Consider the following 24863-nt stretch of genomic DNA (forward strand, 5'->3'; position numbering starts at 1 on the left):
AACAATTTTAGCATTAAAGGAAAGTAATGTGTCCAAGTCCAAGGGATTAGCAAAATTTTGAAGGTGGTGGCATCACTATATTGTCTTGCTAGGGGAATGATATTCCCAACGGCAATTATATTTGTAGAGGATTTTAAAATATATAAATCTCTCGCTCATTCTCAGCTAATCTTGCACCTCTCTTGGCAGATCGCTTGCGCAGTGATTTTGAATCCTCCTGTACACCCCCTGCAGACAAAAACAAAACATACTTTAGAGGATGAAATTACATGCACAGTATAATAATTAAAGCTGCGCGCTCTCTCTCTCTCTCTTCTACTACATCCATAGACTCATCGATAGAGACTCATTGTAATAATTAAAGCTGCGCGCTTTCTCTCTCTCTTCTACTACCTCCATAGACTCATCGATAGAGACTCATTGATAGTTAGTTCCAACCACGAGAAGCCATGACACGACATATGCCCATCAGGGAAATGGAACAGTTCCCTTGATTTGAATGCAATGCAAGTATCGCCTTGTTGTGATTCGACCTCGTGCAACCAACTTGGTCTCATTCTGAGTACTGGTATTGGGCTCGGTGTCTACGATATTCTTTCCTCGTGGGTTTTGGGCATTGAGTAGATTGCAGATAGCATTCTCAAAATGTTGGATGTCAATTATCATAAATATGCAGAGATAAAGCCAGCTTTGACATGCTGAAAACAGCAAAGAAGTATCGCCTATTTCGTCTTACAATTCGACTGTAATATTGCGCAACTTAAATGGTATAGAGCGACGGTATGAAGGCAAGAGACAATTCAATTTTTTAGAACTGGAACGATCGCGAACTGGAAACCCTGGAACCCCTTGCAAACTGTAACCTGGTCAACTAGAACTCTTGAAACCTGCAACTCTTTCAGACTAGAACCCTCACGACTAGGCAACTCGCGACCTAGAACCTTCACGCTCTACAACTGTTCCGACCTGCAACCCTCGCAAATCCAAACAGTTATTTTCATAGATTACACGGTCTTTCCTGCTCCAAAGCTCCAAAGTGAATTATCATAAGCTCCAAAGCTCCAAAGTGAATTATCATAAGACGAAACCGAGCTCCGAAACCGAGCTCACAACGCTCACATAATCCACAAAAAGAGCAACCTATCGAACGTGCTATGCCGCTTCAATCCAAGAGCCTTCTAGGCATGTGCTGAAAATGTTTCGCTTCATTTCAAGGGATTCTTAGGCATGTGTTGAAAATGTTGACAGTACCTTTCAAACCGGATTCTGTATCAATCTAGAAAACAACGCTTGTGAGTGCATATGGTCCAAAAACATGGGGTTCGAGTTAGCAATCCCAGCAATCGAAGTAGGACAACTGGCAATTTTAATGAAGCTACCAGCTCGGTCGAACATCCGTCTTACGATGGCGGAGTCGCCTGGAACTAACAGAGGCAATTGTAACATTCTTTCAGTTCTATGAGGAAGACTTAGTTATAATGCATGGTGGGTAAAGGCCACGATCAATGGTTTGCATTGGAGCTATGATAAGAAGAGAGCGAGAGCGAGCTCATCGCCTTATTCTTTTTAGTACATAGGACATTTGAAGGCAAAGTGCTCCTGTGGTTCAATCTCCTAGCCACAATCTCTTGTAGATCACATAGGGCGCAACACAACCCTCTCTAGGTATGCCCTTAGCTTATCCAATCCCAATGCGTAATCGGTGTAAAGAAATATGGAACTACACAATCAAAAACCTCAAAGAGGAGGGGACATGGATTGATGCGTAGCGTGGCAGGTCCATGAGAGAGAGAGAGAGAGAGAGAGAGAAAGAGAGAGAGAGAGAGAGAGAGAGAGAGAGAGAGAGAGAGAGAACAATGATGTAGTGGGAGAGGAGGAGCTTCAAATCTCAACAGTCACACAAGTATACAGAGTTCTTCATACAAAAGATAGATGGAGACATGCACAACTCTTCGACCACTCTATTTGACTCCAAATCTCCCCTAATTCCTACTCCCACTTAATGCTTGCATATCTAATAGCTTTGAACTTACATGTCTTTCATGTGGAAAGAATTTCTTGGCATGCTTCCCAAGTTGACATGTTTCACTCACCCTTAGAATTTCTTGGCATGCTTCCCAAGCTAACATGTTTCACTCACCCTTCCCATGTCCTCTGCTCTGAACTTAGACAAATCTGCAACTATTCCTCTAGAGTACATTAACTTTAGCCGTTGCACATCCACATGGCCAATCTTCTTATGCCATGTCTCGATGTCCACAACAACTCCACACTTGACATGCCTACATTCAAAGTGAACATCCTACCAATGTTGCATCCTCTTGCAATTACTTTGTTTCTATTCATGTAGTCCTCAATAAACACACTATTTGTATTAGTTCCCCCTTCAGGAAAGGAGTAAGAGGGGTCGAGCCTGCAACCAAGGAGTTCAAAGTAAGGAAAGAGGAAGCAACATGAAGGAAGGGGCCGGGGCTCTGGAGAGTGCAATTAGCCCCCTTTAGGAAAGGAGCAAGGAGAGTCGAGCGTGCAATCAAGGAGCTAAAAAAAGTGACCTGCTTAAAGCAATGTGGAACCAGATCCCTTCAGGAAAGGAGCAAGGAGGGCCGAGCCTACAATCAGGGATCTCAAAAAGGTGACCTTCTCAAAGCAATGTGGAACCTTCCCCCTAAAGGAAAGGAGTCTTTGAGATGTAATCTATTGAATTATTAATGTTCTTCAAAGTTTACTTAGGCAATGTATTTGTTTTAAGATAGCACTTTGTAGCAATACGATTCATTTTAGTATAGCACTGGTTCAGAGGTTAGGTGCACACTAGGATATTAACTGCCACCAACGTAGTGGTTTGCTTCTATTATTACAAAATGGATGGCATACAATTCATTCATTTATGATTTGTGGACACCAGCCCGGTGGCTGAGATCTCTAACCAATAGATAAAGAGAACCATCCTAAAGGGAACTGTTTTAGTATAGCACTTTGCAATAATTCAAGGGTAGCATGGCAGTAGTGCAGGATAAGTGGTCACTAGCATGGTGGTTGGTTGCACACTAAGATATTAAATGCCACCGGCATGGTTTTCTTGTATTATTACAAGATAAATGTCATACAAATTCATTCGTTTAGGATTTGTCGAGTAGTTATGGGATTTACTAAAACAAGCACGGTGGTTGTTTAGGATATACTAAAAACAAGCGTAGGATTTATCATTTGGGATTTACAAAAACAACCATGGTGATTAGTTTGGGATTTACTAAAAGAAGTGTAGTCTCAAATACATTTTCCATTTCTCAAGATAGGTGGAACATTGTTTCCTTGCAATGAGACTATATTTTTTTAGTACTATCTTAGTTGTCCTCGTCCACTACTCCAAGACACCCCAAGATGTGCTCATGCATGTCTAAATCCAATTTAAAGACACTCTTGCCCTTATTTCATTGTGGCACATGTTGCATCTGGAACTTAATAGCTCCTGCTACATGAGAGCACACAAAAGTTTGAGGACACTTGTGTAACAGAACGAAATTCTGGCCTCTCTAGATGTTTTTTATACCAAAAACCTCCAACTACTACATCCCACTTCTTATAGGTTCCTCCCCAATGCTTAAATGCTTCCTAATTAACCTTGTTTTTAGGTTTTCTGCATTGCAACACAAATTATGGCTCATCTTCCTCATTTTTTCTAGAGGCAGCGACAACTACAAAGTTATCCCCATATTCTCGACAATCAGTGAGATCATCAGAACTCTCCCCAAATTGTGTCGAGTCATTGTTTGTCACTCCATATGAACAGAGGAAAAATTTGATGAGCAAAACAAAATAATTTCAACCATTGGTTTTGGACACTCACAATTTCAACCATTTGGCTAGTTTCCTGATGGTATATGACAGTTGGAATTTCAACCATTGGGCTAGTTTAGGGCACGTTCATAATTTTTACTACAAGGCTGATTTAGGATAGTCACAATTCCAACTACCAGTATGGTTTAGCCTGACACTCTTAACGTCACATATTAGATGATAACAAGTATATTGCTTTTTATTTCTGAATTTCATGATTAGAAAATAACAATATATTGCTTTTCATTTCTAAATTTCACAGTAGACAATACCAACATATTGCTTTTCATTTCTTTATTTCTGTTAAATCACAATTTCAATTAGTAATAATTGTTGTTTGAGGTAAACTAGCACTGGGTTGGTTTAGGACAATCACATTAAGTCCAAGCCATCTTAATCTAGAAATTAAGTGGTATGTGACCCGAATAGTAGGAAATAAAATTTAATTAATTTAAGTACTAAGAAACACAGTAATTTCAACCATCGGGCTAGTTAACAACTAATGTCTGTTCAATCATGTTGGTTCAAGACAATCACATAATTGGTGATTGAGCTGAACCAGCCACGATTGCACGATGTTCCAACCATCGGGTTGGTTTACTAAACTAACAATATATTGCTGTTCTGTTGCAAAATATATTACTCTTAATTTTTCTTCAGCCATGTTGGTTCATGACAATCACATAATTGGGGTTTGAGTTGAACCAACCATGGTTACACGATGTCCCAACCACCGGGCTAATTTAGGACAATAACAATATATTGCCATTCTATTGTGAAATATATTACTATTAACTTTTGTTCAACCATGCTGGTTCAGGACAATCACATAATTGGTATTTGATTTGAACCGGCCACGGTTACATGATTTTCCAACCATCGGGCTAGTTTAGGACAATAACATTAAGTCCAAGCCAGCCTGGTTTAGAAATGAAACACGTTAACTATCCCAAAGATCAATCACAAACAACCACTGGGCTGGTTTAGGCAACCACTAACCTGTGTTGTATTAAGCATGTGTATGATATGTTTGTTAAACACCTTGCATCCCGTCCACTTCTTATAGATGTTCTTTCTATTTGGAGAAAATCTCATCTTTTTGTGCCAAAACGTTATCATTCTAGCAATGACTTCCACCCTTAGGTTGTCTCTCCTTTTCTTGCATTCTGTTGAAGCCCATAGACTTCTCGGATCGAGATGATCGTGCATTGCTTTCGCTCTACGTTCAACCACTGGAGCCACATTGGCCCTTTTGATTGACAACATCTTCAACATTGTGCTCCCAAGCCATTTCTCCTTTATTTCAAGGAACACCAACAAAGCTAATGTTGCCTTCTTTGCAGATAGTTGATCTAATCCAAGCTCACCGCTACAATATGGGCATATTGCACCACATTCAAAGTTGCAACTAATTGCACCCCATTTAGCCTCATCTTTGGGGTAGAGGTGGTAATGCCCATGGAATCAATTTTATCCAGCTTGAGGGTGGAAGTTTGAGAAAGAATAACCAAAGAAGCCATCTCTGAGATGACTACTCGGTTCCACCGACTAGGTTGACTGGTCGGGTCCACTGATTAGGTTGATTGGCCGGGTCCATTGACTAGGTCAACTGGTTGACTCCATCGACTATGTTGATCTGACTACTGCCCTCATAGCTAGAAAGAGGCAACCTCCCCAATCCATTAGATCAGATTAGTTTAGATCAGATCAGATCTTCCAGCTAGTAGCTCTTCACCTAGTATCTATCTAGATCGCCATCTAAGCTCCACTGTGGGAGTGCATGGGTGAACAGAGCCATCATCTGTACTACATCAGTATTGAAGGAAAAGTTTGTTCCTCTCTAGTTTGCTGTGTACTCTATTCTTTGTTCAGTTTTTGTTCTGTTGCGCCGTGTAATTTAACAGATAGACACTTGGTTGTAACCCAAAAACCCATCTAGGAAGCTATAGGCTTCCTTTTCGGCTACCCTTTCTAGAACATGTTCTGTGAATGGCAAGGGTAGTGGTCACATCTAGTGGCAGCATTAACCTTTTTCAAATCCACGCATACTCTAATTTTTTCATTTTTCTTTAGGACTATTACGATGGGTTATACCCAATCTGTATGCTCAATCCATATACTCTAATATTTCCATTTTTCTTTAGGACTATCATGATGGGTGATACCCAATCCATATGGTCAATCTCATAGATGAATCCCGCATCTATGAGTTTCTAGATTTCCTCCCTACCTATGAGTGCATACTTGGGATTCATATGGTAGGGGCGTTGATGTACCAGCCTAGCATCGTCTAGCATGGGGATCGTGTGCTACACTATGGCAGGCACCCCTATCATGTTGGTGTACCTCCAGGACATGTAGCCTTTATACTCTCGTAAGACATCTATTAAAGTGTTCTCCTCATTGGGGCTGAGATCATTGGGGACGAATATGGGTTGGGGATCCTACCCTTTCGGCGCCTGGCCTGTCGTACCCTTGGGAGCACCCATCTTCTCGAGATCTCTTGGCTTGTTGGTATAAGATCTTGCGATCCTCGAGCGATCATGAAGGCCTTGTAATGGGTTGGTACCTATCGTAGGTCCTCCTTTTCTTCAGCCTCCTCCTTTATTTCTGCAAAAGTAGTGGTCCTTTTGGCCTCAGTCGAGCTTTTAGATACAAGGAGTTTTGGACCTGAAGGGGGCTCTGTCATTGCACTTATAGAGCCAATGGGGGAGGTTAGAGCAATCATGGCACCTAGGTATGATAGCTAGTGGAGATTTGATTTTACCCTTATGGTTACCTTGCTTACCTCTTGAGGTTTGGCATGCTAAAAATTCTTAGGGGAACCACCGGGGTTAGACCCTCGAGCTCTGAGGTGGTGATCTGGAACATCTATGCTGGCTAAGATGTGCATCTAGTTCTGAGAGAATTTCAGCTTGGGAAGAGGTGCATACCAGAATTCATCAAACTCCCTTTCATCCTCTTCCTTGTCACAGGTTTGGAATAGCTTCATGGATGTGGTTTGGGTGGTGGTGTTGGATTTTGCGGCAAAAAGGTGTCCTGACAATGGGTGGGCCTTGTAGGTGTGCAAGTCCACTTGCATGATTTGTTCCTCATGCCACAAGTAGATGTTATCAATATGCTAGTCACTGTACGAGCCCAGACGTTTGTAAGAAGGGTTTGCTTAGGATAGCTTCATATCCCGGCTGCTGAGTGAAGTCCATGACTACGAACCTAATGAGGTACATGAATTTGAATACTTTAATGTTTATGCTAGTAAGCACTCTCAAGGGTTTCACAGTTCTACCGTTGGCCAACTTCACTACCATATGGGTTTGCTCAAGTGCAGGCTTTCCCCACTTTACCCAGCATTCCTTGGTATAGACTCTCACTCCCGCTCCCCCATCTAGGATGGCATCAACCTTTTGGTGTTGATAGATTATGGGGATAGAGGTGTTCATGTCATTACCCTCAAAGTATTGGCCTAGCTTATTGATGGGAACCTTGGGTAGGTCCTGCCCCTTTTTCGATGATTATTGGTTGGGATTAGGGCTGGTAGGGCCTGGGGGCAAGAGTGCTATGTTCATCCAATTGGATAGATCATGCCACAGGATGGGATTTTCTCTTAGAATGGAGGCAATCATCATTTTCACCTCTGTCGATAGGAAGGTAGCCAGCCTGGCACTATCGCAGGGTTCTTGTGAAGACTCTCCTTCCATGGATAACAAGTCCTCGAAACTGTAAAGGTCTCCTTCCTCCTGTAGGTTTTGCAACACTAGGTCTTCCAAGAACACTTTTTGCATCAGATCCGGAGCTTCTGACTGATCAAAGCTGAAATGTTCCTCTTCCTCCATCTTTTTCGGCACCTTGAGCAATTTTGCCCCGTGGTGGCCCATTAGATGGGCTGGATGGATAGTATCCGACCCTTTGCTTTCTTTGAGTTGATGCTCAAACTTCTCTTGGCAGTCCCATACCAAGTTTTGAGCCTCTATTACATATTTCTTTTCTAGGACCGGGTCAGCAGGATAGGTCTCCTTATAGGAGGGTGGGGATGCTAGGCCTTGGGCATGCACTGGCTTGACCTTTGGACTCGGAGGTACCTCAAGATCACCCTAGGTGGAAGCACGTTCAGAAGTAGAGGAGGTGGCGAGAGTGGCTGTCTCCTCATCGAAACCGTTCTGAATGGGCACTTGGTCAGACCCATCACCTACCCTTATGGCCTTCTTGGACTGGGTTCGGGGATGTTGAGGGATCTTAGGGCTTGGTAGTAGGGACCCTTTATCTTTCCTTGCCAGTTTCCTCATTGCCTTGCGTAATTCCTTGGCTTGCATCCTTGTGATGACTTTTAGAGGCACTGCGGCCACCTGGCCTTGTTCGATGTTAAGCAGGTTAAGGCTGGTGCTCTTTGGCAGGGTGGTCAGGGTTGTCGATCTTCTTATAGGACAGTCCTTGAATAGATGCTTGATCGCACACCCCACACACAAGAGTGTGGGGTTGGTCATGGATGGAGCGGTGGGGGTATGATCCCTATAGGGATAGTCCTTCAAGAAATGTGACCCCTGGCACTTGAAGCAGGACACCGGAGGGTTTGAAGTACCTTGTAAGGGCATTCACTTGCTTTGTGGGGGCCCTAGTAGGTGTAACATTGGACCGGGGCCCTTTGAGCGACTGAGTCTAGGTCTCTCACCCTTGAGTTCATGGGAGTGGTCTAGAACATGGGGACTTGCTAATCCTCTAGTAGGAGGTAGTGGCTTAGGGTGCCACTTCCTTCCTCGTAGGGGTAGTAGTCATGAGGTCCATGATCTAGATCCGTCTCCTCCCAGTCATTGGGCACTTCCTCTACCAAGAATTGATTGATCGGATCTATATGAGGTAGTGGAGTTTGAGGGAGCAATATGGGTGGTGGTAACGGAGCTAGCTAAGCTCTGTACTGGCTTGAACTAGCCAAAGAGCCACCTTGTGTGTTCAGAGAGTTAGGCAGAGCCATTAGGGCTAATGGGGGTCTCATTTGGTACATGGGTTGGGGGGGACCTCAAAAATCTACATCGAGAGGTATCATGGTTTCCCCACCTATGGCAGTGTGCACAATAGAGTGTCGGCCTTGCCCTCGGGTGCAGACACTCATTGGAGGGAGGGTTAGGCAGAGCCATTAGGGCTAATGGGGTTTCTTGGAACCTCCTTGGAGGTTCCTGACCTCCACTGCTGGCCTAGTTGATTTAGCGAATTGGAGGCTAGCTCACTCATATCCAAGCCCTTGGGGGCTTATTGATCTCCTTCTTGATCATTTCTACACTCGAAGACCTAATCGATGGAGCTAATTCTAAGGGATTTGGGGTTCTATCTACATTTGCCTTGTCCATCACAAATCGCTCCACATGGGAGACTGGGTCTCCTATAAGGAATTTGGTCATTAACTTGGAGATAGCTATGGGTCAGCTCCTTGAGGGATTCTACGGGAAACATTGGGGTGGGTGGAGTTGGTGTGGCCCCCCTTCCTAAGGCATTCACCAAGATGCGCATTGCCTCATCAGTTAACACTATTTGAGTAGTTGGTGGGGGCGGTGCCACTGTAGGCCTAATGAGATGTAGGGTTGACCCTGGCATGTGCTAGGAAATAGATGTACTTCTAGAGGAGGTGGGTCATGGGGGATGGGAACGGTGGTTCCATGCAATGGGTGATAAGGTGGGACTATGGAGCCCCATAGTTGATGAAGCTTAGTGGCACATGGGCTGTTGGGGGTTCATAAGGCACCCCTCCTTGGAAGCCTCTTGAATCCACTCGACTATGATCTTGCCCTTATAATTCCCTCATCCATGGATCTTCATCATCCATGCATTCCCATTGGGGAGGTCTTGCAAAGGAGGAGGGTCTTGGGTTTGCGAAGGTGGTTTCCGTCCTAGTCTATGGTTTGGGAGCTAGATGTTGCTGACCTTCCCTTCTTACACACATGCCAACAAAAGGGTTCTCCATGTCTACCGACTTTGTTCGGCCTAAATGTCCAAACATGTTGGAGAACGTTCCTCTTAGCCTAGATGCAACCGAAGGTACGGGAGAGTTGGGAGAGGCCACACTAAGGAATGGGGCTTGGGAAGCCCTTGGACTCGAGGGGTCTTGTATTACCTCATCCAAGCTCTCTGTCTCATTGGAGCTAGATAGATCTTCCTATCGAGGGCCTATTACCAAGTGGGGGCTAGGAATTGAGCTTTTGGATACCGAGCTAGGGCGAAAGGTGGGCTGAGCATAGCTTGAAGCACTATCTTCTGGCACGAGATCCTTAGACAAAATTCTTCGGACCTCAAGTGCATGTATGAGACCTCTAACTAGGCACACTCAAGTTGAACTATACTTTAGGAATTTTTATATTCTAGACTACCCCCTAGAGGTATCCCAACGGTCATAGGGATAGCTCTATGGTGATGAGCATAGGGATAGGTTATCGCATCGAGCGATAGGTAGGGCGATGGAACAAGCGTAATGCACCAGGCGGTAGAATAATTATGGCGATAGGATTGGGGATAGAGAATAGCAACGGGCGGAAGGATATTAATATGGCCACGGATGTGGGGGTCGGCTTACCATGCTGGTCGGTGAAATAATGATATAGCAATGGTTGTGGGGATAGCTCTATAACCATGGGCCAACGACTGTCAAGTCAGCGTGATAATAAACTCTGACACACATTTAATTAAGGCAGCGGGCTAGGCCATGGTCAAAAGTTAGGTGGCGAGATACAGCTAACACAATAGGTCAACAAGGTTTGACCGACAGGATACAACTAATGCACCGGTTAGTGGGATAGCTTTAATGCGCTGACCCATGGGGATAGTGAAACACTATGTCATCGACTAGTTTTTATAGGTTTTTGGGGAATTTTGAGTTTTTGTTTTGGTTTTTTAATGCTAGGGGGTGCTACACTGCCTAGTCTACCTACACAATGAAAAAAACTTGAAAGAAAAACAACTTTTACAAGCCAAAATGCAAGATTTCTTGAGGGGTGAGTTGCATTTTAGTCTCTCTGCCATCCACCACGACCTCTTTGGCTCCCCCTGCCTCTAAGGTTACCACGTCCTCCTCCATAGGATTGGTTTTCTTGAATTTGCTACATATTCTGATTTCTGCCACAACCTCCAGATCGAGCCTCTAGATCGGCCTGCTCTACCTCTGGCTCTACCTCTTCCAGCATTTGAGTAGAAGACAGCTTCTTTTGAAGTTCCTCCTGAAGAAGATGCACCACCATTTCTCTACTCTTCAGAAATTAGAACAGCAATCAACTCCCCAAAATTAGGGAAATTCTCACGGACGGCAATGGATGTCCAGAACTGTGCATAATCCTTTCCTAGACAATTCAAGGTCACAGAAACTAAATCATCATCTTCCACTGGCGACCCAATGGAAGCAAGTGCAACTGCAATCTTCTTCACCTTCATGTGGTAGTCATTGATGCTCATATTTTCTCTCTGCACATTATGCAACTCCTACTTGAGCTGCATTTTCCTGGCTTGTGTATTTGTGCTATACATTTTTGTCAAAGTATCCCATGTCTCCTTCAGCGTGCTTGCATCCTGAATTTGCACAATCATAGAAGCTGAAATATTGATAGACAGCCATACCACACAAAACCACTTCAAAATTCAGCAACAATCATCATTTTTGGTTGTTTTTTGTGTGTTTGAACATCATAAACTCCATAGCGATCTTTCAAACTAGGTTCCTATCAACTCAAAACACTTAAAAGCATAAAAAACAAGTTTCAAATGATCCAAAATGACTTTCCAATAGAAAATGACAGCTTTCCTAACTTTTCCATCCAAAACTCTCACTTCTTCACTCTTTCTTCTCCTATAGCTCCACTAACAAAGCTCCAAGTTAAGCTTGAAGCCTTGTGCAATGGGTAGATAACGGAAGAAGACTACTATAATGCAAAAGCATACCTTCATTCCTTAATAGTAGCGATGCAAAAAATGTGTAGGTCTTGACGGTGACTTATGTGTCATGGGGATGTTGAAGAGATGCCGATGGAGCCTTCACCCCAAGCTACTCCTTGTGAGAGCAATGCAAGGCATGAGCTATCCACATGTGTCACTCAAGCAGCCTCTGGACTGTTGCAATGTGTTTCCATGAGAGAAAGAGGGAAGGGGGAGAGGGGAGAAGAGAGGGGAGAAGGGAGGGAGAAGGAGAAGGGAAGAGGAGAGTGAAGGGGGATGGAGTGGCAAACACAAGGGCACTACAATGGAAATAAGGGAACACCCAAAACACTCTTGGAAGAGAAGAGAGAGCTTGTATTCAAACTTGTGCAAACAACAATGAAGACCGAAGTCAACCATTTGGCCTTTTATACAAGTCACCTTTTGAAGCCATCTCTCCCTACTAGCAGAAATAGCGCTTGTGTTAACCATATTAGAGTGCTTGGGACAAACCTGGAATTAGGAGGTGTTCCTAACCGGTTTTCAAATAGTGCTTGTGTTAGCCTCACACCTCCAAGGATTAGGCTATTTGGGGCTCAAGCTCCCTGAGCGCCTCCAAGACTTAAGCCATTTGTGGTTCAAACCCCATATACGAGGCTCAAAACCTAGAGTGGCGGGGCTTAACTCCCACGAGACTCTTAATTGCAGCTTGCAGTGGCAATTGGAACATAGAACTTGGTAGCTAGAACCTATAATTTGGCAGTTGGAACATATAATTTGTGCATGTTGCTTGAAATCTTTGGCCTTGGGGTATTTGGGCTCAAACTCCCTGATCTTGTACTATACTCCTTCCATTGGCTGTAACCGTTGAAGTAAATCATGAAGCCTAATCACCTCTAATCACACTGATTACCCTGCATTCAGCGATTGTACTCTATGGATGTTAACAACTTGGAATACCTCGTATGTGGTTAAAATTCATACTATATATTATTAAAAACTCTACAAACTAGTATCTAAGAATGATGAATAAATATTTGACTTTGAGCCGGTTGTGGGCTCGCTAATGCCAGCCATTTACATCATCTTGCTCAAAGTGTAGCCAGTTGTGGAGCTCGCAATTGCTGCCTGATAGCAACTTGCAAAATAATGTCGTGTACATGTGGAGACATAGTGGTATACATAGGTTTACTGTCCTTATGTTTTATAAATTATTAGGTGAAACAAATTAAAACTCAAACTCCATAGTACATATATACATAGAAAAAAACAATATTGATCATGATAGAGGGTATTAGGTTAACAAATTCTCCTAGCTTAGAAAGGAGTAGTAAAATTGTTTACAACTACTTCTGTATACTGCACTAGTGTGTGTAAAATACTGATATCTGTCAATAGAGCATGATGTTGTGGATGATCATGATGCAGATAGATGCTTACTTGAGAGAGAGAAGAACATGGGAAAAGGTGATTTGCCATCCCACACCTATTTCAATAGGTAGATTACACGTTTACAATAATCCAATTATGCCGGGAGCGGCAAGACACTTGGATGATTTCTCTCTCTCTCGGGCTAGCAAGCTTGCATGGAGTTTTCTAAGTTAGTGTCCCAAATAGCCACATTGATTTTGGACATAGAGCTGTAAACATTCAAAATATTGTCATGTGTCCTAGAACTTAAATGATATGGTAGTATTCAAAACAAGAAAATTAATGTGAATGTACGTAGTACTTATATAAAATTTTGTGTGTTTCTCTTACAGTCTTCATTGGAAGCATGGCTCTAAAAAAACAAGGAAGAAACCCAACAAAGGCTCGTGATTACTTTACTATGTTGCCTAACAAGAAGTGGAAATGCAACTTTTATCATGAGGTACTCAGGATCCGGCACAAGAATGCAAAAACACTTCTTGGGTGATAGCAACAAACAGATTGGAAATGCAAGGGGCCAGGACTCAAGAGTTGAGAGAGTTATAGCCACTCTAGGCAGACAAATGCCTAAAAGTATGGACAAACAAATAGATGCTATAGTCGCATGTCACCAATCCCAGCCTCAAGAACGTATACCGGATGATATACTCACACCTCAAGCTAGCCAATCTATAGATGTGCCACATCAAAGTAGTGGTGTGGCCTCGTTGACATAGACAGCAAGCTGCTCTATGAAGTATATGGAGATCAGTGGACAATGTAGTGACATGTCTCATTCGCAATCGCGTGCATGTCCACAACAAAGATCTTTGGAAGAGTAATTTAAACAACAACATAGAGAAAGTGCAACAAGATGTTTTTGAGGCCATTTGTTGCACCAGTCACCCACTAAGCATGGTTCAAAGTCTGCCTTGGAAAAGAGCCATGGCATTTGTAGCAAGGGTGGGTCTAGGCTTTACATTGCCAAGTTACAATGCTGTCCACAACAACTACTTGGATGCATACTATGAGAGAATGAAACTAGAGATGGAGCAAATAGTATATGATGGTATTGAGAGAACATAATGTACCATTGTTAGTGATGGATGGAAAAATGTCACCAAGAGGTCTCTAATCATTATCATGGTCATGACATTTAAGGGGATACTTTTCGTCAATCCATTGACACAAGTGGTAATGTCAAGATAGGTGAATAGATTATTGAACAATTGGAGGCTGTAATTCTGGATGTTGGGGGGAATAATGTTGTTCAAATAATCACCGACAATGCGAAGAACTATAGGAAAATTGGAAAAATTATAAATAAAAAACATCCAACCATTTGGGCATCACCATGCTCTTGCCATTGCCTTGACCTTGTGCTTGAGGATTGGTATAAATCTATGGAGACTCTGTAGTTCAAAGCCACTGTAGATGAAGGACAAAGATTGGTGTTGTACTTCCTCAACCATGAGAGATTGTTGGACATATTCAGAAACCACCAACCCGCTGAACATCCACTAGAGTTTTTGGAACCTGGCAAAACACGTTTCGAAACAAACTATATAATAATGGACCATTTGCTCAAGCTACAGGAATTTGTAATGGAGACACTATTTAGTGTAGAAGCTAGTGAGGGGATAGTTGAGTCAACATCACGAAACGCCTGTATTGAGTTCACAGAGATGAAGCAAATGACTCACATTGATAGCTTTTGGAAGAGAATAGCTGTTGCGGCCAATGCAATGAGGTCGGTATGGTTTGCCATTAAAAAATTAGACATGAAAGGTCCAAGTTTGGGCAATGCTTACATGGCTTGGTGGACTACTGAGCGAGACCTCTTAAAGGAAACTAGAAGATCCACAGGTGACAGAATTAGCTACAATGCCGGTCATTGTGCCACTTTGCAAAAGATGTTTCGAAAGCGATGCAATCATGCTCAATGATCTTTACTATGCTGGTCATATTTTAGATCCCCCATGGTGGGAGTATCATCCAAAAACATTGGAACACATAATGTAGCCTTGGCATAATCTCTTGGGATGATTTTTTGAGAATGGATCTGAATATACTGCTGCTGTCAGGGAATTATCCACTTTTTGAAATAGGGAAGGGTTGCCTAAGATCTGATGCAGTGGAATTGGATAGATCAAGAAAACACTTGGAAATGTAGATCAAGACTGTGGTGAATTCAAGTACCTGTATCCTTTCTCTCCATAGCTTTTGCACAAGTGTAGCTAGGCGAGGACGATGGTGGGAGACAAGCTAAGGCTAAGTGTTGTCCAAATGAAGATGAGGAAGAAGCCTGAGGCTACAGTGTAGGAGAAGATGAAGATCAAAACTATTGAATCGATGGAGAAAAGTGAAGATAAGAGGTGATGGCACAGATATCTATGTAAGTCACACTTTCAACCACACATGCCAAAAATAGTCTTCAAGGTACTATTGAGTTAAGTATTTAGTGATTGCTTGCACCTATTTTTAGACTAAGCCGCCATACTAAATCATCCCCCTTGTCATCTCCATCTCAAGTTTCATCTTCCTCCCTACAGGCTTGTGCTATCCAACCTCACCAACTCTATTTATTATCAATGAAGCATTGATATTGATTGATCTATTTTAGCGTTTTGCCTTCTTATGTAGGTGCTATGGTTGAGATGATGTGTAATGACTGCATTCAATGCCCCCATCAAAGAGAGAAGGCATCATCGCAATATCTATGTGGATGACATCAGTAAAGAAGATTGAGTCTAGTGATTTGACATGAGTTTTTCCCTTCAAGCAATTCATTTTGCTTGTGATGCCCTAGTGTTGAACATGCATAACTTTTGTGGTGTCTTGCACCTATTTTATTTGCTAGAGATGTAGTAATCATATTGAAGAACTATTAGTACATCATGTGAGTACCCGTGAATATTAATCTCAATATCACATATTCAATTTTGAGCATGTTGGTTTCATAAAACTTTTTCTATTTGCTAGAGATGTGACAATCATGTCACATCTTAGTTAAGGTTTGCACGTCAAAACTATGAGTTGTGTACAAATGATCATCATGGTGAATTGAAGCAAAGCCACAACAGCTTAGATGATCTACTAGGGAAAGCAGGCCTCCAGCCAGATTGACATATGCTCAAAAAGGCAAAACAATTCAGATTGAAACCACCAACTATGCTCTTACGACTATCATCATGGCTACAGAAGAGCCAATGTACTTCAAAGATGCAGTTGATAAGCCAGAATGGCAAACTACTATGAATGAAGAAATTGATGCTTTGTATAAGAGTAATACTTGGGAATTATGCATCATAGCAAACAAATGGGTATACAAAGTGAAGTACAATCCAGATGGATGTATTCAAAGATATAAAGCCAGACTAGTTGCAAAAGGATTTGCATAGCAATATGGTCAAGATTGTGATGAGACTTATGCTCCAGTAGAAAAGATGGATTCCATACAATTCTTGATATTACTAGCGACACTCAGCAGATGGAATGTGTACCAGCTCAATGATAAGAATGCATTTCTCAATGGTTATCTAGACGAGGAAGTCTACATGCAACAACCGGCAGGTTATATTGAACTAGGAAAGGAGAATAAGGTTTTCCATCTCAAGAAAAGTCTTTATAGGTTAAAGCAAGCACCAGAAGTTGGTACAGCAGAATTGACAAGTATTTTGCTAATCTCAGATACATGAAATCCAATGCAGATCATAGTCTCTACTACAAAGTTCAAGGGGAAGACATTACTACTATACTTTTGTACGTAGATGATCTGATTGTGACCAGAAGCAAGGATAGCTTCATCAAAAAGCTAAAACAAGACTTACTTGTAGTGAAAGATCTTGGACTTATGCACTATTGTCTTGGAATTAAATTTTGGAGAGATTTAGATAGCACATTCATGAGTTAGCTCAAGTATGTTGACAGTCTCTTGAAGAAGTTTCATATGGCAGATTGCAAGATTGTAGCCACTCCCATGGAACAGAGTTTGAAACTTACTAAAGATTCAAAAAAGCCTATAGTCAATTATAGTTACTATAGGTAGCTCATTGGATCTCTTATAGAATGCAGCCAAAACAGTCTTGAGATACATAAGAGGTACAAGACAGTTTGGGATAGAATACAGAGGAAGTCATCCATGGTTGCATGGATAACATGACAGTGACTATGTCGAAGATCATGAGACCAGGAGATCGACATAGGGATATGCATTTTTCCTTTGTCAAGGTGCTATAATATGGTTGTCAAGAAAACAGCAAACTGTTTCTTTGTCTTTGACTGAAGCAGAATATAGAGCACTCACTACAGGTGCATGTGAGGCTATATGGTGGAGAAGACTATTGTTAGAAATAGATTACTTTGATGAGTCAAAGCCAACAATAATATACTGTGATAATCAATCGGCTCAAGCATTGGCCAAGAATCTAGTATATCACTGTAGGACAAAGCACATTGATGTCAGAGAGCACTTCATCAGAGAAAGAGTGTTACTTGGTGACATCACATTGCAGCATTGTGATAGCAAAGAGAATGTTGCAGACATCTTTACCACTAGCTCTTGGTTTGACACAGAGGAAGGACATTCCCATTAAAGGGGTGTGATGGAATGTAATGCTCACTCCTTCTTTGATTCTCCAGAATCATTATTTTGAGGGAAGGCCTACTTCATGATGTTAATCTTGAGGGAAGGTGTTGAGAGTTCACGCTCAACATCATGTGATCATGTGTGCATAGCACCATCATGTAATCATATGTGCATAGCACTAACCCAATAGAGTGCTATAAAGGAAAGGGTTAGATGTCCTAACCCTAACCCTAACCCTAATCCTAAACGTGTTTGTATATATTCTAAAATTTCAACTAAATCTAGTATACAGGTAGTCATTTGTGGTGTGCTCTCTAGCTGTGTCCTCTCTCCTCATCTTCACTCTTCTCGTGTCCCCTCTTCATATTTTGTCACTTCTCTTGATTAATGCTACCTCCACTATCAATCCACAAGAATTTGGACCGCCTCCATACATGCCTCTATGTTGTCATAGTGTAGCATGACAAATAAAAAACACATAGTATGGGATGGCTAATACCATAAATGCAAATAAGGAAGGGCACAACAAGGCAAACCTTTTGTAATAGATTGTATTATGAGGAGAAAGTGTTTGGATCTAATCCTTAATGGATGTCCCAAAGCTTGCTAATAGAATTAGAATTCTCCCATTTCCCACATTAGGAAACCCCAATCAACCCTGGCCTTCATAACACCTCGTTTAATGAATCCCACATCCTCCCACCATCTTGATTTATGCCTGTGTGAGACATGAGCCCATAAATGCTTTTTTTGTAAAGACATGATGCCATGAAGGCCACGTCTAGATTCATCCCTATTAATACCTTCATAAAGCCTAGTTTGATGAATCCGACATCTTGATTCATCCCTTTGGCAGACATTAGCCCATAAAGGAGTTGAAAAGAATCTATCTCACCATTCAAAACCAGCTTGAGTCTTTCTAATGATTCCCTATATAAAGTTGTATAATCCAAAATGATTGGATATCTTATAGAGATATTTAACATAGTCAACATGAAAATTAATTGTGTAAAATAAATTCAGACTTAAATGAAGCCATTCAAAAAGACTAAAGTGAAAATGAATGAACATTGAACTTGTATCAAAGGCATTATTAGGTCTATCCAAAGCACATCTTCTCAAGAATATTTACACAACCTTACATATTGCACCTTGAAAGGAATCCATTCAAAAGAAAAAACTACTTTAACTTTATGCATAATCAACTAAAACAAAAGGTTGCTAATTAGATATCACAATTAGTTGAGTTCATGTGTTCGCTTTACGAAATACATTTATGCTACTATTTGCATCAAAATAGATTCAAGCCTAGGGGATAAACTAGGTGATGTATTGCATTTGTGAAGCAATTTAGACACTCTGAAGTTTCATTCAACTACCTTTAAATATAGCACAAGGGTTTGACATAAGGGGTTTCTTAATTATCATTTTTAAATTCCAATATCTATTTACATAAGGACCTCTACATGGGCCTTTGAAAGTGGTATGGGGTGTTATAAAGTGGTTATCTACTTTAGTGTTAGTACATGCAAAGACTCAAGAAATATTACTATACCCTACTATGTTGTTGGCCTAAGAATCACACTCCTTGTACTCCAAGGACCAAAGGTTAACATTGGCCATCTTAAAATGAATTGTGTGGCTTGGATCATTGGATTGGGACTTGAGTTCATACCCATATTTGGCATTATTCGGTAGCATTTATGATCCACATGTTGCGTGTGATGACATAGATGGAAGCATCTAATACGTGACCACAAAAAGGGCTCATCCATGATTCTCCCCCCAACCTCGATTCATCGAGTGCTCTACTTCCTTTTTTTCGTGAACTCTCTCCTGAGTTCCTTGTCCTTCCTTTCTTTTTTTGGAGCCTTTCTCTAGAATCTCCCCTGAACCTAGTGCATGACATGTGGACCCCTTTTTGCCAAGTGTCCTTTCAAAGGACCTTAATCTTTTGACCCCTCTTGGCATCCTTCTATAATGCACTGCTAGGCATTAATTTACATGTCCACCGTTGCACTGTCGAGCCCTCTGGCTTCCCACTTTATTATATCCACACTCCTAGGATTATGGCTGATGTAACATTCCCTCCCCTTAAGAATGGTTTACGCCCTCGAAAAGAAAATTCGAAAACCTCCTCTGGAGACTGCTTACCCTTTCCCATGTTGAAATCTCTTCAAATCTATATTTTCACTTAACCAGACATTCTTGCCATATAGTATGTCGCGTTCTTTTTTCTTGTTTATCTAAAATTCTTTTTGGTTCATGTGGTAAAGATGCAGGTTTAATGAGTTCAACTAGGACTTCATTTCTAATCTGATTAAAGATGATCTCAAATTTTGCACCATATAAATAGTGCCTCCACTTTTTTAAAGCATAGACTATAGCATATAGTTCCTTCTCATATGCCGAGTAATTCCGTTGGGCACGATCTAACTTTTTGCTTTTAAAAACCACTGGTCGACCTTTTTGTATAAGATCCGCCCCAACAACAAAATCACTGGCATCTGTCTCAACCATGAATGGTTCATTGGGATCCACTACTTTTAAGACAGGAGCGACAAAACTTCTCTTTTGAGGTTCATCCCATATGAAGGTGCTTCCCTTCCCCTTAAGCTGGTCCATCATCGGAACAGTAATCTTAGTGTAATCTTGGATGAATCTCCTATAGAATCCGAACAAACCTAAGAATATCTGTAATTCTTCTAGATTTGTAAGATGTGGCCATTCCAATATGGCCCTTACTTTGTCAGGGTCCATACAAACCCCTTCTTGGGATATTATATGTTCCAAGTATTTCACTTCTTTTGCAAAGAATTCACAATGATACGTGACTACAAAAAGGGCTCATCTATGATTCTCCCCTCAACCTCAATTCGTCGAGTGCTCTCCTTCCTTTTTTCCGTGAACTCTCTCCTGAGTTCCTTGTCCTTCCTTCCTTTTTTTGGAGCCTTTCTCTAGAATCTCTCCTAAACCCAATGCATGACATGTGGACCCCTTTTTGCCAAGTGTCCTTTCAAAGGACCTTAATCTTTTGACCCCTCTTTGCATCCTTCTATAATGCTAGGCATTAATTCCCATGTCCATCATTGCACTGTCGAGCCCTCTAGCTTCCTACTTCACCATATCCACACTCTCGGGATTATGGCTGACGTAACAGCATCATGCCCACACACATTTGTCTACCTAGCTTTATTATCTCCCAATTACCATCTTTATCAACTTGCTAGTTTTGAATACGCACGTAGAAGCCCTTGGGGGGATCACTAAGAAATATGTAAGATAGCACGTGCGACCAATGGAAGCCGGGTTTTATATTTTTATGGAGTTACAAAAAATATACATACAAAAGGTTTTTTAAATTCAAAAAGTGAAGATTTTCATACATAAGGGATACTCTTATCATCTCAAAATTTATAGCAGGGGTGTATATTGGTTATAAAAATTTGTAGGTATCACACATGCTATATAGGGTTTTAACATAGTAGCCTCCCCGAGGTAAAAACCATATCCATTGGTAACTAGACAAGATGTTCTTTGCCTTGTGTTGATTTCTATCAAAGCAACATCATAAGATGATTGGTGGTTATGTGAATGGAAGCTAAACCCATTTGTCTACCTTGCTCTTTTTTCTCCTAAATATCATCTATAGCAACTTGCTAATTGTTGCATGTGCACCAAAAAAACCATAACAATAGTAATCTCCCTAAGGCTTTGGAGCTAGAGTACAATTCAAGAGGAGTTGAGGGCTTCAAAAGAGGCTATCTCAATGCACAAGTAGTGTAAAGTCAAATGCAAAAGGAGTGGCTAAATCTAGCTACATTATCTTAAGCAATAAGTTTACTCCCTTGTTTACTATTTCTTATAGATAGTCTTAAATTAAATCCTTAAGGCTTTTATTTGACAATCTTAATACCAGATTGCACTTGGGCTTAGCTATAGCATTCCAACCTAGCTAAAATTAAACTTTATATAAAGATTGGATAGTTTCCTAAGCCTATTGGATCCATCTTTGCAAATCATCTTGCCTTAAAAAAATATGCACTTTAGCATGCAACCCTAGCCATCATGTTTATGTTTACTCAATTCCAAAAAGCTATAATTTGATAAACGCTAAAGTTATGCAATTAATTGTCTTGGCCAAACAAAATTACAAACAAACTCATGTGGAAGTATAATGTGAGTGCAAGTATGGCATTTCTATAACTTAGCCTATGCAATACCAAAAGAAGAACAATAGTGCTCTTTAGTTAATCAAATCAAGGTAATACTAAAGAAATGTACCATTCCAAAGTGGCCATGCATCACCAAGTGCCCATAATATCTACGCTCTTTCACACTGCTTCAAATGGTTAAGTTGTCTCATAGACCATCCCACCTCCTAGTAGAACTATGATCATGCTTTGGGTGGTTAAGTCCAATATGAGGCGCCATTACCACTCCAAAGCTTACTCTCTCTACTTGGGTAGCTATGCTACCCAGAAAAGCAAGCCAAAGACAATCTTGCTTTGAGGATCTAAGAGGTTTGTTAGCCATTGAGGAAAGAAAGCCAAAGCCAATCTTGCTTTGAGGATCTAAGAGGTTTGTTAGCCATTGAGGAATTTGGATCTCAAAAGGAAAACTTACTCTTGTGCCTCATGAGATAACTAAATGTTTGATTCCCAACCTACATTTATGATACCTCTTCAAGGCAATTAAATTCCTTTTAAATCAATTAATACAACGTGTGCCTTCCTCTTACAATTTATTAATGGACCAAAACCCTATAGTCACTAAATGTCTTCTATTCTAATAATTAACTCTCTTGCCACATTTACTTTGCCATTGGGAGGAATGCGATGCCTAGATTTTGCTTGAACAGTGGACAACAGACGAGCTGCAAACTTAGTGTTCGCTTGACGTACGTAACTCGAAGGACAATCAGGGAGAGTAATCAGCTAGCCTTAATGGTTGAAATAAGGTGGGGAAACGAATCTTACGAATTAGGGAGCGAGTGCTGCCTCGAAAAATGCTGGCCTAGCCGCAACTCCAAGTCCAACCCATGTGGCAGTGGCACTTCTTTTTCTTCAACGCCGCCCGTGTCCGAATTTTTGAGTGAGTGTGCTTGATACGGCTGAAAACCTGCGGAAGCAGCTATCTTCTTTCTCGAGCTCTCGCTCTTTAGGTGATGGAATTGCGCGGGTAATCCGCTTCGTTTATTCTGATGATCAAAAACTAATGAGGAGTTTTGTTCGTGCGGGGAGACTGATAGGGGCCTGCGGCCAGACAAAGAGGGCGGCAAGAAATCTAACGATTGGAATGGCGAAAGAGAGGAACACGACCCCAAGAGTTGTACTGAAGGAAAAGTGGGGAGATTGAGGGAGTCGCGTGAATGGCAAACCAAGGAAGGAGGTGGAGATGCCGTTCGACGGGGTAAGGACGAGGGTGTGGATACACGAGGTGGAGGAGGAGAGGAGGAGGAGGAGGAATCAAAGATGGAGGAGGTGGATGAAGAGGGAGGAGAGGCTACGGGGAGAGAAGTGGAGTCGGTGGAGGAAAAGCGGAGCTGAGCACGATGGTGACGATGGACGTTCATGTGACCACCGAGGGCTTGGGCAGAGCGAAAGAGGCGATGGCAGAAGGAGCAAGGGTAGGAACGGGGAGGGCAAGGGGGAGTGGAACCCGTGAGGAGGCTACGGGACGAGTAGTCGTCCTCATGGAGTGAGGGCTCTGGATATGGAAACTGGTGCGGCTGGTCAAAGTTAGGGGACATGGCGGCGAAAATAAAGCAGAGAAGAAGAAGAAGAAGGAGGAGGAGGAGGAGGAGGAGGAGGAGGAGGGGAGGATGAAGATGGTACAAGGACGATTTTAGGTCAATTACCGGGAGTTTCTAACGTCAATTATCTGTTGCCACCATCGTCACCTCCTTTGCCTTTGTGAATTGTTTGCTTTCTCTCTCTCTCTGTGTCTCAGATTGTTTGCCTTTGGCAGCTCGTCCCTCTTGCAGCCGGCTCACGAGTGGCTTGCTGCCTCACGACGTACACTTCCGTCGTCGCCATGCACTCGCCCAGGGTCCTCCCATCGTAATTTACGCCGTCTCCTGCCTGGTGATTCGCTCGCTAGATCAATCCCACTCAGATACTATTGCTCGTTTTGTCTCAACCTCTGCTTTACCCATCAACTTCTCCGCTGCCCTTCCTTGGGCCACTCCCGCAGAAATGATCGGCAGAAGACGATATTTTTAGAACCATGGTCCATCAGTTGCTAGTAGAAACATCCAGATTTCCTTAGGAGTCCAACGTGTCTTTGCCCAAGCTTTCAGAATGGCAACCATGAGAGGGGAAGAGCGAGATCTAAGATGGACTGAAGTAAAATCCCATCTTGACCTATCCATCCAATCTCCCCCGTTGCATGCACAGAGAGATGCCCCACAGTCGGCATCAACGGATTGGATTGCCTGTCTCGCCGCTTCCGCGCATGCGCCCCTCTAATTTTTTTGTCGACCACATTGCAACGCCTAAGTTCGTCCTTGGTCGGTATACCTCCATCCCGTGACTTGTCCGGGCCCTGGAGGCTGGAACCTTTACCAGCCGCCCTCCGGCTTGAGTCACTAGCAAGCAGTTAGCCAACGCCATACGTCATAGTTCCTCGTCGGATTGTTCGACTTCTCCGCCCCACTCTGGCAAGACTTGTTTAGATGCTGCGTCTCGTTTTAAGTTGAATCAGGGAGCCCTGAAAGAATCTGCATATTTTCTTCACTTAGAAAACGAATGGAACGGAGACAAAATTGATACGACATTTAACCTTTTCTATTATACAAGAAGATGGTATATCGTTGTACAGGCTGTCACGTTGGTGTAAAATTTGCTCCGATTGTACTCTGTAGTGGCTGGCGAGTCGCGCTGCTGTTGCTTTTGTCGAATCTCTTTAGCAATGAAAGTGTCACGAGCAACAGCAGAGTGTCACATGACAACCTTGATCTCGATTCTACGTGCGTTGGCTCCATTGCGCATTACACAGAGTTAAAAGCCTAAAAATTGGAATCCTTTTGTATCAACGCATGCATGACGGTTGTAGGGAAGTTACCAAAAGACGTATCTTCTCCTCTATATCACGGGATTGGCACCTCCACACGATCAAGGCAGCCGGGAAATGCTAACTCAGC

At 42.1% G+C, this 24863-nt stretch overlaps 1 protein-coding gene across 2 annotated transcripts; it reads right to left on the reverse strand.

The window, feature by feature from the left end:
• On the reverse strand, positions 1 to 23639 carry LOC147900594 (uncharacterized). Of its 2 annotated transcripts, none has more exons than XM_087377412.1 (2): positions 22699 to 23639; positions 1 to 228 (listed from the first exon to the last, which is right to left on the reverse strand). In XM_087377412.1, exons 1-2 carry the CDS (start codon positions 23469 to 23471, stop codon positions 162 to 164), a joined length of 840 nt encoding a protein of 279 aa, XP_087233538.1. In that variant the 5' UTR covers positions 23472 to 23639; the 3' UTR covers positions 1 to 161. The 2 variants fall into 2 exon arrangements, with proteins under 2 accessions (XP_087233538.1, XP_087233539.1); XM_087377413.1 differs by lacking the exon at positions 1 to 228 and adding an exon at positions 838 to 966.
• Positions 23640 to 24863: the final 1224 nt, after the last annotated feature.

This window comes from Dipteris shenzhenensis, chromosome 7 (assembly GCF_047967505.1).
Source record: "Dipteris shenzhenensis isolate YYH24624 ecotype China chromosome 7, Dip_SZ_1.0, whole genome shotgun sequence".
Classification (NCBI taxonomy): domain Eukaryota; kingdom Viridiplantae; phylum Streptophyta; class Polypodiopsida; order Gleicheniales; family Dipteridaceae; genus Dipteris; species Dipteris shenzhenensis.

What these genes read in the sequence shown, in the direction of transcription:
- LOC147900594 (XM_087377412.1), bottom strand. Translation starts at nt 23,471, where the DNA reads ATGTCCCCTAACTTTGACCAGCCGCACCAGTTTCCATATCCAGAGCCC. An exon ending in CAGCACTCGCTCCCTAATTC is followed by an intron (nt 229 to 22,698) that starts GTAAGATTCGTT and finishes TTTTGTCTGCAG; the next exon opens with GGGGTGTACAGGAGGATTCA.